We start from the raw sequence: 12,686 nt of genomic DNA, 5'->3' as shown, positions 1-12,686 counted from the left end.
TGCTGTAACATTATTAATGCCGACTATTGTTTTTAATTAGACTGCTATAAAAACATTTTGACTAAATCATTAAACTAACAAAATATTCTTTGGTGTCTAACCTAAATGCAGAAAGTCCAGCAACTCTCTGAAAATTTTCAATAAAATTCTCAACATCCCCCAACGTTATCCATCCCAAACCAACAGTTTAACCCTCAAGCTCTCGAGAAGAATAAAATTCAAAGCATGACTTCTCGTCCTTCTGCCGGGAGAATTTCCAAACAAACTTCCAACCAGAAAGACTTGCCTCTTCTCCCATCCTGTGTACCGGAAGCAGAGGACGCGTGTACAAATCAGCGGTAGAGCCCATAGACAACAAATCACAGGGGTTGTCCGGTCGAATGCAAAGGAACACGACGCTGCTCGTCGCTTATTAAGCACCGACAACCCCGGTGAAGGCAAGAAAGGTCCGTGGGTGGGGGAGGGAACCCTCGAAGACGGGGAGAGAAGCCGCTTGATAAATGCGCGCTCGTACGCCTAGGAACCAGTTTCGTGTTTACCTAGTAAGTAGCGTTGTCAGTCAGCTGGTTTGTTGCATCTTCGCAACGAGGCAGCCGCCCGTGGCGTAAAACGCTAGCACGCTTACTCCTTTGTGTATACTTGTTCCTTTCTCTTTGGATACATCTGTGTGTGTTACGCAGAGAGAACGAGAAAGAGAGAGAGTGAGAGAGTGAGAGAGAGAGAGAGTGAGAGAGAGAGAGAGTGAGTCGGGCGTTACTACTATAGCGTATATTCGTATTCAACGGGAGGGAATTCAGTGGGGACCGTTGGAGGGATATATACAGAGGGTGGTGGAGGCAAAATTGGCCAGTGGTGGGGAGAGGAGTGGGGGGTTGCTGCACGCCGGCAGTCATGCAGGGTGCGTGACCGTCGATGGAATAGGGATTCGGAGTCGAAGTCAGTTGCTGTCGGACGTTCTTGGAGGAACGTTGTCACGTTCTCCACTCTCCGATTGTACTTCGTACCATTGTGCACACGTAGTTTCTCACGAAGTTCGGTCTTACTTTTAAACGATCTTATTTTTAACCGCAGTCGCCTTTTGAGATAAGTAGTAACCGTGACAACGTATAAAATATACAAGTGATCGAGGAATATCAAAGTTTGTGTCAGTCAGTGGTTATGATCGTTCGGTGTTTATTTTATTCGTAGGTCGAACAACATCGTTATTGGGGATTATCCGTTCTCTTATTTTAGTGTCCTTGTCTCGTCGATCAGTGAAATCTCTGCTACGCGCTATTGACGATATCGTCAAAGATTATCTCGAAAGTTTCCACTGCTGTTTATCGGGAAAGGGGAAAACGGCGTGTAACGCGTATCCGAATCGGCTCGGACAGAAGTGGTGCCGTGACAGAGTGACTATGAGTGCGTGACGACCGGAGTGCAACGTTACGACGATTGGCTTACGCGACTCACGCGACGGAGGCGAGTCAGTTTGCGAGCTGTTGCGAGTAACGACGCGCGTGCGACAATTGCTCGACTATGGAGTCGACACGGCTTCGTTTGGCGATGTTGGGGATCGTCTGGTCGCTGTTTTTCAACGCTGGAACGATACACGGCCGCAGCATCACCAGTCTCGAGGCACCGACCGGCTGCGAGTGGAAAAAGGACGGAGAGGATGGGGAAAAAGCTCTGGCCTGTAGGGTTAGAACTATCGCCAACGTGCCCAGCCTAATTGGCAATCTCTCGGCCATTCAAGTGGACTCGATCAGTTCTTTGGCCTTGGAATGCAGTGACGTGTTGTTCTTCGAGAGCCAGATAGACGGGCCGCACGGTTTCTTCTCCCCTCTGCCTCGTTTGGAGAAGCTTCGCGTGGATTATTGCAAGATCCGATATCTGCCAGGCGGTGTTTTCGCGTCCGCGCACAACTTACGCACGTTGTCCGTGAGAACGCACAACGGAGATTGGTCGGCGATGACTTTAGAGCTACACAGGGATTCTCTTCGTAGCTTAACGTATCTACAGCATTTAGATCTGGCTGATAACAATCTGTGGACACTGCCGTCTGAATTGCTCTGCCCGGTGCAGAGCCTCGCTACATTGAACTTGACGCGCAACAAGTTACAGGACATCGTTTCCCTGGGCTTCTCCGATTTGGTCGAGTCGTGTACGCCTAGTCTCGAGGTGCTCGATCTCAGCAACAACGATCTCAGCACCCTGCATGATCGAGCTCTGAGCAATCTGCGCAGCCTAACGGTGTTGAAGCTGCAGGAGAACGTGATCACAGCCGTGGGTGATCACGCTCTGGCTGGATTGACCGCGCTACACTCGCTCAACATGTCCAGCAACCGTCTGGTAGCATTGCCGCCGGAATTATTCTCACGAACGAAGGAATTAAGGGAGCTGATACTTAGCAATAATTCGCTGGCGGTATTAGCGCCGGGCTTATTAGACAATCTGGTCGAACTGCAGATACTGGATTTAAACAGCAACGAATTGACGAATCGCTGGGTTAACAGAGACACGTTTTCCAGACTCGTTCGACTCGTCATTTTGGATCTGTCTTTTAACGCGCTTACGAGGATCGACGCACACGTGTTCAAGGGTTTATACAGCCTTCAAATTCTAAAACTTGAGCACAACGATATCGAAACACTGGTAGATGGATGTTTCGGCTCCCTGACGAATTTGCACTCATTGACTCTTTCGCACAATCGCATAGCGAGATTCGATCCAGCACATACGATAGGTTTGACCACTCTGAATCAGCTCTTTCTGGATACGAATAAACTCAGAACTCTTCATCGTCACGTGTTCGATAATCTAACCGGCCTGCAGGATCTTTCTCTTCGAGGAAATTATCTAACGGAGATCCCGTACGCGGTTCGCGTGCTCCGCTCGTTGAAGACTCTTGACCTTGGCAAAAACCACGTGTCCAGAATCGACAATGACTCGTTCGACGGGTTGAGCGAACTGTATGGACTACGGCTGGTAGACAACAAACTGGAGAACGTGTCGCGCGAAGCGTTCGCCGCGTTGCCCGCGCTGCAAGTGTTAAATCTGGCGAACAATTACATCCGTCACGTGGAGCAGAGCGCGTTCGCGAACAACCCGGTGTTGCGCGCTATTAGATTGGACGGGAACCAGCTAACCGAGATTCGCGGCGCGTTTACCAGCCTCACGACCCTGGTCTGGCTGAACGTGTCGGACAATAAGTTGCTATGGTTCGACTACAGTCATCTGCCGAGCAGTATAGAGTGGTTGGACATACACGCGAATCAGATAAGCGAGCTTGGGAATTATTACGCGGTTAGGAATACGCTGCGTATAAAGTTGCTGGACGCGAGTTACAACCAAATCGTCGAGATCGCTGATGCGAACGTGCCTGATAGCGTGGAGACGTTGGTCCTGAACAACAACAAAATACGCTCGATCGTCCCTGGAACTTTTCTTCAGAAGAGGAGCTTGGAGAAAGTCGTATTGTACGAGAACGAGATAAGAAGCCTGGACGTGGCCGCCATAGCGTTGCAGACAGTACCAGAGGACGTAGAATTGCCACAGTTTTATATCGGAAATAATCCTATTCTGTGTAACTGTTCCATGGAATGGTTACCAAGAATCAACGAAATGGCGCGTCTTCGACAGCATCCTCGAGTGATGGACCTCGATTCGGTCACGTGCGAAATGGTTCACGCGCGCGCGACACCGCGAAGGCCTCTACTGTCGCTGAAACCGAAGGACTTCCTCTGTCAATACGTGGCGCATTGTTTCGCCCTGTGCCATTGTTGTGACTTCGACGCGTGCGACTGCGAGATGACCTGCCCGGACAATTGTTCGTGCTATCACGACCACAGCTGGTCGAGCAACGTGGTGGACTGCTCGAACGCCGGTTACAAACACGTTCCTGAAAGGATACCTATGGACGCGACCGAGATCTATCTGGATGGGAACGAGCTCGGCGACTTGGGTAGCCACGTGTTCATCGGAAAACGCAGATTGGAGGTACTGTTCCTGAACAACAGCGGCATATCGGCGATTCATAATTTCACGTTCAACGGTGTGGGTGCGTTGCGCGTCCTTCACCTCGAGGACAATGCGCTACGTGAGCTGCGTGGCTTCGAGTTCGATCAGCTGGAACGCATGTCCGAGCTCTATCTGGATCACAACGCGATCGCGACCGTGGGCAACACGACCTTCAAAAAAATGAAGAATCTCGAGGTGTTAAGATTGGACAGCAATCGAATCGTCAACTTTAGGCCATGGGAAGCATTGCCCAGCGTCGGGGATAGCACGCGGGTCGCTTTGGAGGGTAACGCTTGGAGCTGCGAATGCGGCAGCGCTGCTAAATTGCGCGGCTGGCTAGCCGAGCATCGTGGGGATCCCGAGAAGATGTACTGCCGCGACGGCGCCGAAACTCTGGCGCAGGCTATGAAGCGTTGCGGCGATCCGTCTACAGAGGCCGTCAGCCGTGGCATTCAGGAAATCCCTTTGCTAGGTGGCAACTTTGTGCCGCTTTTAGCGGGCGCCTTGGTGGTTGTGATCGCCATTTGCCTGTTCGTCGCGCTCGCCTTCGCTTTTCGCCAGGACGTGCGTCTCTGGGCACACGCACGTTACGGTCTCCGCCTTGGAAAAATGACCACGCCGCCGGACGAAGAAAGGGATCGCCTTTACGACGGCTACATAGTCTACAGCGAGAGAGACGAGGATTTTGTCTCCAGATTCTTGGCCGCGGAATTGGAACAGTCTGGCTTGGCTCTTTGTCTTCACTGGCGAGATTTGCCACCGGCCAGGCCGCAAGAAGCTGTACCACCGGCTGCGGCGGCAGCCAGACGCGTCGTTATCATTTTCTCGCCGGTGTTCTTGGCAAATGAATGGCAGCATACGGAATTTCGTGCTGCCTTGAGGACCGCGCTGGAGAACATCAGACCCAGCTCGAGGAAAAGACGCGTGGTCATTCTTCTGGCCACGGAAGCTCCTGCCCGTGATCCCGAATTCCAGCTGCTGCTTCAAACCTGCACGGTCGTCATGTGGGGCGAGAAGAGGTTCTGGGAGAAACTACGGTTCGCCATGCCCGATTCCGTGGGCAAAAGGCGAGACAGCAAGAAGGTGAACGACCGAAATCGCAAACCGGCGCGTTACACCGCCGCGCCGTCCGCTGGCGACGTATGGACCAAGCCTAATGGCGTTTTGGTCGCACCGGTGCACGCACCCACGCCAACGCCCACGCAGTCCACCTATGTCAGCTCGGCGTCCAGCAGAACGGAGGACGAGGACAGCGGCGCGGAACATCAGCATCAGCATCAACATCAGCACGGCGGTTACAGCGCGTTGCACACCGGAAACGCGCGGCCGGCGAGCCTGTCCTCGAGGGGCAGCCATCTTTACAGCACCATACCGGAACCACCGGTGCCCACTGCACCTCCTGGTGAGGTCTTGACGCATCCAGCCAATCCTCGTACTTATTTCGTCTAGTATAGACGGTCCTCGTCGTCCGTCGCGCGACGATCCACGATTCACCGTGTCAGAGGCTGGACTCTGATGGAGCCTGCGATTGTAAAAAATTCGCTCTAGGAATGGGAATGAGAGTGGAACAAGGAGAGAAAGAAAAATAGGAAATGAAAGGAACAGAGAGAGAATGAGAGAACGTATGTTGCGGTAGGATATTTGTACAGTTTCGTTCGCGATGGACCGACGCGATGGCGTACACGCGACGATTCGTCCGGCGTCGCTCTGTTTGCTCTTCCACTAGAATCGGTTGATTAGGGATCTTCCTCGGGTTTCCGTGTTCCGTGTTACGGAACGAGCGAGGAGGATCGTTTATGCAGGGGTTTCGGGGTCGGGGTTGGACGTCGGTATCGAGAGTATCGCCTCGCGAGAAAGTGTTTTCCATAGGACGCGAGGCAGCCTCGAACCTTTTCGTTTACCTCGACGAGTACGAACGCGAATGTCGATAAAATCAAGAGAGCCAGGTTTATTTGATACAGGTTCCTTTGTAACAGGGAACGCACACGTGATCGAGTCATTATTTTTTCGTACTAGAGAGGAGGAATTCAAAATACAGAATTTTTTCTCTTTACGACGAACATTTTTCGGATATATGTGTATGTGTACGAAGCGAAAAGAGTAAGAGCTTTAGGTGATAAAAAAAAAAAAAATATGGCAGTCAATGAGGACATAGAATGTAATTATTGTTCTCGTCATTCCTTTAGGGCCTAAGATGAAACAGACACACTGACAAAAAAAAAAAAAGTATTAAATTAAACGCAACCCCAGAGATTCGAAGTAGATTATAGAAATTCTTCTTCGTTGTTGCACGACCACCTCGTTCAGGATTCGTCTTCGCGTGCATCCTTCGATTTCTGAAAGCGAGTGAAGAAAAGGCCAGGCCTCGAAATTCTTCTCGTCATCGGGGCTTTCGTGACGTCGAGAGTTTCGATCACGCTTGAAAAATAACTCTCACCGGCCGTGCCGCTTCGTCAGACTAGCATCCACCGATTTCACCGTGCACCTCGATCGATCGCGAGTTTTCACCTTTTTTTCTCACGTACGTTGTTATTTATTTTCCATTCGTTCGCGATTTAGCCGACCAAGTTCTGTGATTTCGTTTGTTTTACGACCCTTCGACGATTGCGATATGATACGTTTTTGTTAAGGATCAATATGTTTTCGTTTTGAAGTATGTGATTTTGTTTTACGAGAAAATTGCGAGATTATGTGTCTCTCAGAGGCTATTACGATGGTTTTTATCGAGAGATATATACTTTTCTCCGAATGATTAGAAGATTCGTAAATTATTAATCGACAAAAGTTCGTGACGTTCTTTTTATTTTTTGACGATACTTTCGTTTCTTTAAAAATCGCAATCTAGTTATTTCAACGTTCTTCGATAACCTTTGCTTTCTACGATTTAACGAACACGAGAGTGGGGAGAATTAAAGCTACTCAAAGATTTCTATTTCTCGTATAAATTTCTCCATGCACGATGTAAAATATAATTCACCCCATTCTCGTGAAAAACACGTAAAACCATCGTGGTAGCTTCGTATTTCTCAAAAGCGATGGATACGCTCGTATTTAGTTCCAGATTAATTTTTATTTCCGAGGACTGTACGTTTACTTCAGCGATCAAGCGTTTTTCTTCCAATACGGTGTATTTTATATTTTTCTCCCTTTCTTCCCGTAAAAGAGCGCTCGGGAACGCGATCGAGTTGGTAGCTACAGGATCATCGAAGCGTTCGAAGCGGCCCGTACACCGATCGGAAATGAAAGAGAGAAAAGACGAGAACGATACGTGTCGTACGTGTCGCGTGTGTGCTCCGTGATCCCGGGGCGCGCTCTTCTTCGTACTAATTGTATATTTTTTCCCCCGCTCTCGGGAGACGGAGTCGGCACACCCCTAGTTCTCATTCCTGTCGTTCGTTCGTCAATTCGTTAGCTAGAGAGAAAGGAATTTAAACGAATGTGTGGGAGCATTAACGAAAGATATCGTCTCTTAGAAGCGCGTGTCCGAAAAAGAATAAAGAGAAGAAAAAGAGAAGTTAGTTGGTACATGGATCGAGGAGGAGATGAGAGAGTGTGAAAATAAAAAAAGAGAAAATAAAAGGGAAAAAAGAGGAAAAGACAGGAGACGTCTAGCGAGACACACCTCGTTCCTAAGATTCACGACTGTCTTTTGCGAGAAAAAGCAACGGTCGCCAAACGCTTATTAGTCTGTAAGTGAATACCTCCTGTAAATACTTGTGTATAATCTAACGTTGTAAATAACTTCACGCACACTTCTCGAGCACATCAAAGTGGCCAGGCACTTGTACCTATATATAGGGCTATTAAACTGGTCTCTTAAACGGGAGAAAATTTCTCCACTCTCTTCAAGGAATTTGCGGATTTATTAATTGTATTGTATTGTTGTAAATACGCTCATCGGATCACGCATATATATTATATATATATATGTATATTGTATTCACGATCTGTTACGTGATTATTAAATTAATTGCCACTTTCCATTTCAGCAAAGAACCATGAGAAATAAACACGTTTGTTTTGTAAAAAAAAATATAAGTGAAGGAAGAATATTCTTTTGTTCCCTTGTCACTTCGCCCGTGAGAAACCGTGTTCGGGTCAGTGAACGCGGCTAACTCGAAAGTTTTCCATCGGAGGAAAGCCCCGAACTTTGACGTCCTTCGCGAACTCGTTTTAATTCGTCCGACACTAATAGCTTTCTCCCCTCGTCGAACGTGGCTCCTCTTTTCACCAAGTTGCTCGCCTTCTGATCGCTTTTCTCTATCCCACCCCCTCTTCCCTTTGTCTGATCTTTTTCAGTTTCACTCTTTCTTCTTTCTTCCTCTCTTTTTCTTAACTTGAACATCGAACGTAGAAACTTATTAATATTGGTCGGTGATTGTTCCCTGCGTGAGATGGGCGAGTACCTAAAGCGCTTATTAATATTCCGCGACTGAATGACGTGGCGGCTACAGTCGTACGATAAATTTTCAGGGTGTATATCGAGCTCCATCGATAATGGTATACCTCTGGCTGCATAAACTCGTTCACACTTTCACCTGGCTGTATCCACAAGTAGCCAAACCTGATAATGGCCAGTTATTATTCGTCGGGTTTCGAGGGAATTTTTATTAGACACTTCAAGCCTCACCCTGGGGAGGTATATGGTTTTTGTGGATGAGACGTGCGAATATACAACACAGCATTCGCTAAACTTTCACTTTATCGTGGTTTACTATACTTTATTATACATATACATGTACGATAGGGACGCTTGACTATAAAATTCGAAGTAGAATGGTTTAATTCGACTTTTAGAGGTTGCATTTTACCAATTAAAGACCATTATATATATATCATATAATTCGTTTCTGTTTCTTTATCATTGCTTAATACTCTTTCCGTCGCTATTTTTCTCTCCATACGGATCTCACAGTTTTACGAAAGTAGGAAACATCAAAGCATTTATAGCGATATTTTTTCTAAATTGTAAAAACTGTCTCTGTGTCTCCGATTTGTAACGAGTTTCTGCAAAATGTCCATTACTCTAATATATACTTTATCTACTTTGACAAAACCAGATATAAATTACTTTGCTCGTGTCATTTAGTAACTTTATGTTTATGTGAATTTTATACTGTTTGGTACTTGATGGTTTAAAATGCGCGATATCTCTTATCGTGATATCCGTGCGCGATTCAGACCAATAGATTATTCGTTACATATTGCGAAGAAGAATCACTATCTTTCTGTCTACGAAACTGTCTTACTCACAGTTTTCTACTCGAGTTGTTTCCTGCTGGTTCTATTAATACGATCTATATCGAATTCGACGTGAACAGTTGGATTTAATCCGTCTGGATTAAGATTGGATTATACTCGATAAATTGAATTTCTCTCTGATAGTTGAATCTCTAAGTTGAATCACCTGGTGGATATTTTGGGAGCGTTATCGATCATTTACGGCCGTAAGTGTTTGGTTTTCGAGAAAGCATCCTCTCGAGAGGTTTCTTCAGGCTCATACAGGAAATAGATCCTCGACCAAGGCGCGAACACTTGAGAACGTTAGCTGCAGTGGCTCGGGAAAGTACTTGAACACTTGCCATAGAAAACCTTTATGTACGTATCATATGTGTTATGTAAAGACGTATTGAAACTTGATTAGCAGTATACGTGACATAATTATCATGATTGCATTGGTAAAATTTATAACGAATTTCGAGATGTATGTAGAAATTATAAGATTTTTATTGCAAAAAAAAAATTAATATATATAGTAACCGTACTGAATATTGAGGCTTATTAAAAATGAACTATTCTACTATAACTAATTTTAACTATTAATGACTGTTCTATGGAATAACGATTGACACTGAGATCGACTTCCATCGAATTATTACAACGAATAATTGATTATACAAGGGTTTTTGCAAACTTTACGAAATAATATTTTTGCGTCAAATATCTTGCAGGGTCTATGTACTTATCCAGATTTGTTTTGAACATTATTAATATAATCATGACAGTCTAGTACATTATAGTGCTGATGAAATTTCTACATTTTTCGTGTATAATACACATACACACATGATATATTTTTAAAAGGCTTGGGAGCATAAGTAGAAAAAATCTGCCGGCTTTCCAAAAAAAGAACCCGCTTTACGCTAGAAACATTTTGCCGAGGAGGATGATTAATAATGAAAATGATAAATCGCAAAAATCTACATTATTTTTGCAGCATGTTGTACGTGATTAATTATAAGAGCCGCTTACCTTAAGCTGTTATTTCTGTGCTATTCAATAACTAATGGAGTGCGGAGAAATTGAATCATATATCGTCAAACGATAAATCTGTTACGTATGAACGACACGTTATAGTTTCGTAACGAGTTAGCGTGTTCATTTCCAGCCTCTGAATAGGATATTTGCCTGTTCGTACTAAGGTAACAGTTATTACAGAAGCAGACCTTTATCACGATATAAACACTTCGAAATGATTTCCAATCATTGCCTTAAATCTGTTCGAGGTAGAATAGCGAAACGTTCCCTATATCGTCATACAACTCATATTCAAATACAGGGTGAGTCACGTAGAGCTTTACGAGCTCGTTTCTTCGAAACAGCTGCGAAGACATACAGATATTAAAGTTGTTGCTCCTTTTTTTGAAATTAAATGAGATACAACGAGGAGTTGGAATGGTAAACAACGTAAGTACCAGAAGTTTTTTCTATTTCAATTCCTCAGTCACTTGGTATGCAACGAACTTTCGGCACAAAGTATCATATTTGAAAATTAAATTAAATTTCAATCAATTTATTTGGTTGACTGTTCTAGAAAAAAAATCGTAAAGCTTTTTGCAACTGACTGTGTACACTTTGATTAACACTTTGCATGAAATATGTACTTTCCTCATTTCTCCTTTATTAACCCTCGCGATCCAACATGGGCGTAGCATAATAACCCATAAATTTTCAAACTTATGCATGCTCAAACCTTACATAATTTTCTTCCCCCAAATATAATGATTATTTATACGATAAATTATACATCCTCTGGAGCCTTAAATTAATTTACTCGGCAAGAGATTTATCCAAAATTAATACTGCCTCCTGATAATGCGAGTCGTACTAATTACTCGAACGAATTCAAGGAAACCGAAATAAGGTCGATCAGATTGAGCACAGCAGTTGACACGATGGCTCTGAACGTTAATCCGAAGCCAGGCTGGTTGGTTTTTCCCCGCGCCAGTTGTAACTCAAGCCGGGCAACGTTTTCCCACGCGTGCGCTAAATAACGCCGACATTAAGCGAGCAAGACGGCTGGAAGAAAAGGAGGAGAGAAAAAAGAACGAGAAGAAGGAGTACCGTATAGAAAGACGATGCGGAAGAAGCGAACGACACAGAGACTTGCGGCGACGGAGAAATGGCTAAGATAAGCGGAACGCGGAATAATTTATCGCGTTAGCCGTATCGCGGAAAACTGAGACGCTTCTGGGAATAAAATGTTAAATACGGCGCGTACATGCACCCTCGCCAAGAATACCTTTATCACGCCGGCCAACTTACCGAACAGACCTTTCCAACACGGCCAGCACAGCGGCCGTGATAACAACGGAAACGCCCATCCCCTCAACCTGCTGGAAATTACAGTCCCGCGAATACCGAGCCACGAAAGTGTTTAACCCTTTGCAGTCTTGTGTCATACTTTCGTATATGGCAACGCGTGATTTCGTAGGGTAAAGGTGTTAGGTTGAGAATTTTAGGGGTTCGTATTTGGGATATTTTTAGAGGAATACGATTAACATTTCTTGGCGTGGACTTTTGACTTAGGAATTTTAGGATTTATTTGGAATTCTTTTCGAACGATTAAAATTTTTTGGGACGAACTCTTAAGTTAGGAATGTTAGGTTCCTACATGGAATTTTTTCAGAGCAGTGTGATTAAAATGTTGCAGCAAGTAACTGTTAGGTTTGGAATCTTTTAATTTATTTGCGATCCTTCTAGGGATGCGATTAACATTTCTCAGAGGAAACTTTTAGATTAGAAATTTTAGCTTCTATTTGGTATTTTTGATGTCTCCGACACTAATTAAATACGAAGCTGTCAACTTTCCTTTCATTCTGAACGATTCGAGATCTATCACTCGCTCTACTCAAAATCGAGTTGAAAGACGCTTAAACTTGTTCCCCTTTATCATAAAACCACCCTTTAACATGCTCTTCCTCCAATCTTCATCAGGAACATCACGCATGATCTCTTCTCTCGTCCCAACGAGACTCGACATTATGCGGGCTATATCGCACATATTTAATTCTGTACACCGCATATACGCGATGAGAGACCTACGCAGTCGACTGTTTGACCGCAAAGGGTTGCAACCCCTGCCGCAACCTGAACCAAGAGAAGCTTGAGCTGGGTATCCGGGAATTTCACGCGCGTTACACCGTCAGGTCACGTCCTCGAGCAAGATTCGAGGGCATAAGTTACAGTTGGTTCGTAAGAGGATGGGTTTGGATCGGCTTTTAAAGCGTCGTTTTCTCTCTCTCTCTCTCTCTCTCTCTTTCTTTTTCTCTCCATTTTCCACAGGCTGAAAAAAGATGCTATCCCTTCGCTCTTATGAAGGTAATAGTTTTATCAAGAGGCATAAAGATATACAAGCACGTTGCTAGAAAATCCCAAAGCGGCGCGGAATTAAGCGGCGAGGGTGG

At 45.2% G+C, this 12,686-nt stretch overlaps 1 protein-coding gene across 1 annotated transcript; it reads left to right on the top strand.

Moving 5' to 3' along the window:
• Nucleotides 1-782: 782 nt before the first annotated feature.
• LOC117205165 (toll-like receptor Tollo) lies at nt 783-8,032 on the top strand. Its single transcript, XM_033443308.1, has one exon. The coding sequence runs from the start codon at nt 1,519-1,521 to the stop codon at nt 5,446-5,448; it is 3,930 nt and encodes a 1,309-aa protein (XP_033299199.1). The 5' UTR covers nt 783-1,518; the 3' UTR covers nt 5,449-8,032.
• The last annotated feature ends 4,654 nt before the right edge of the window (nt 8,033-12,686 follow it).

The sequence above is a fragment of the Bombus bifarius genome, unplaced genomic scaffold (genome assembly GCF_011952205.1).
Source record: "Bombus bifarius isolate JDL3187 unplaced genomic scaffold, Bbif_JDL3187 scf7180000007987, whole genome shotgun sequence".
NCBI lineage: Eukaryota > Metazoa > Arthropoda > Insecta > Hymenoptera > Apidae > Bombus > Bombus bifarius.
Note: the sequence above shows the minus strand (reverse complement) of the source record. Positions and strands in the feature narration are given on the sequence as shown.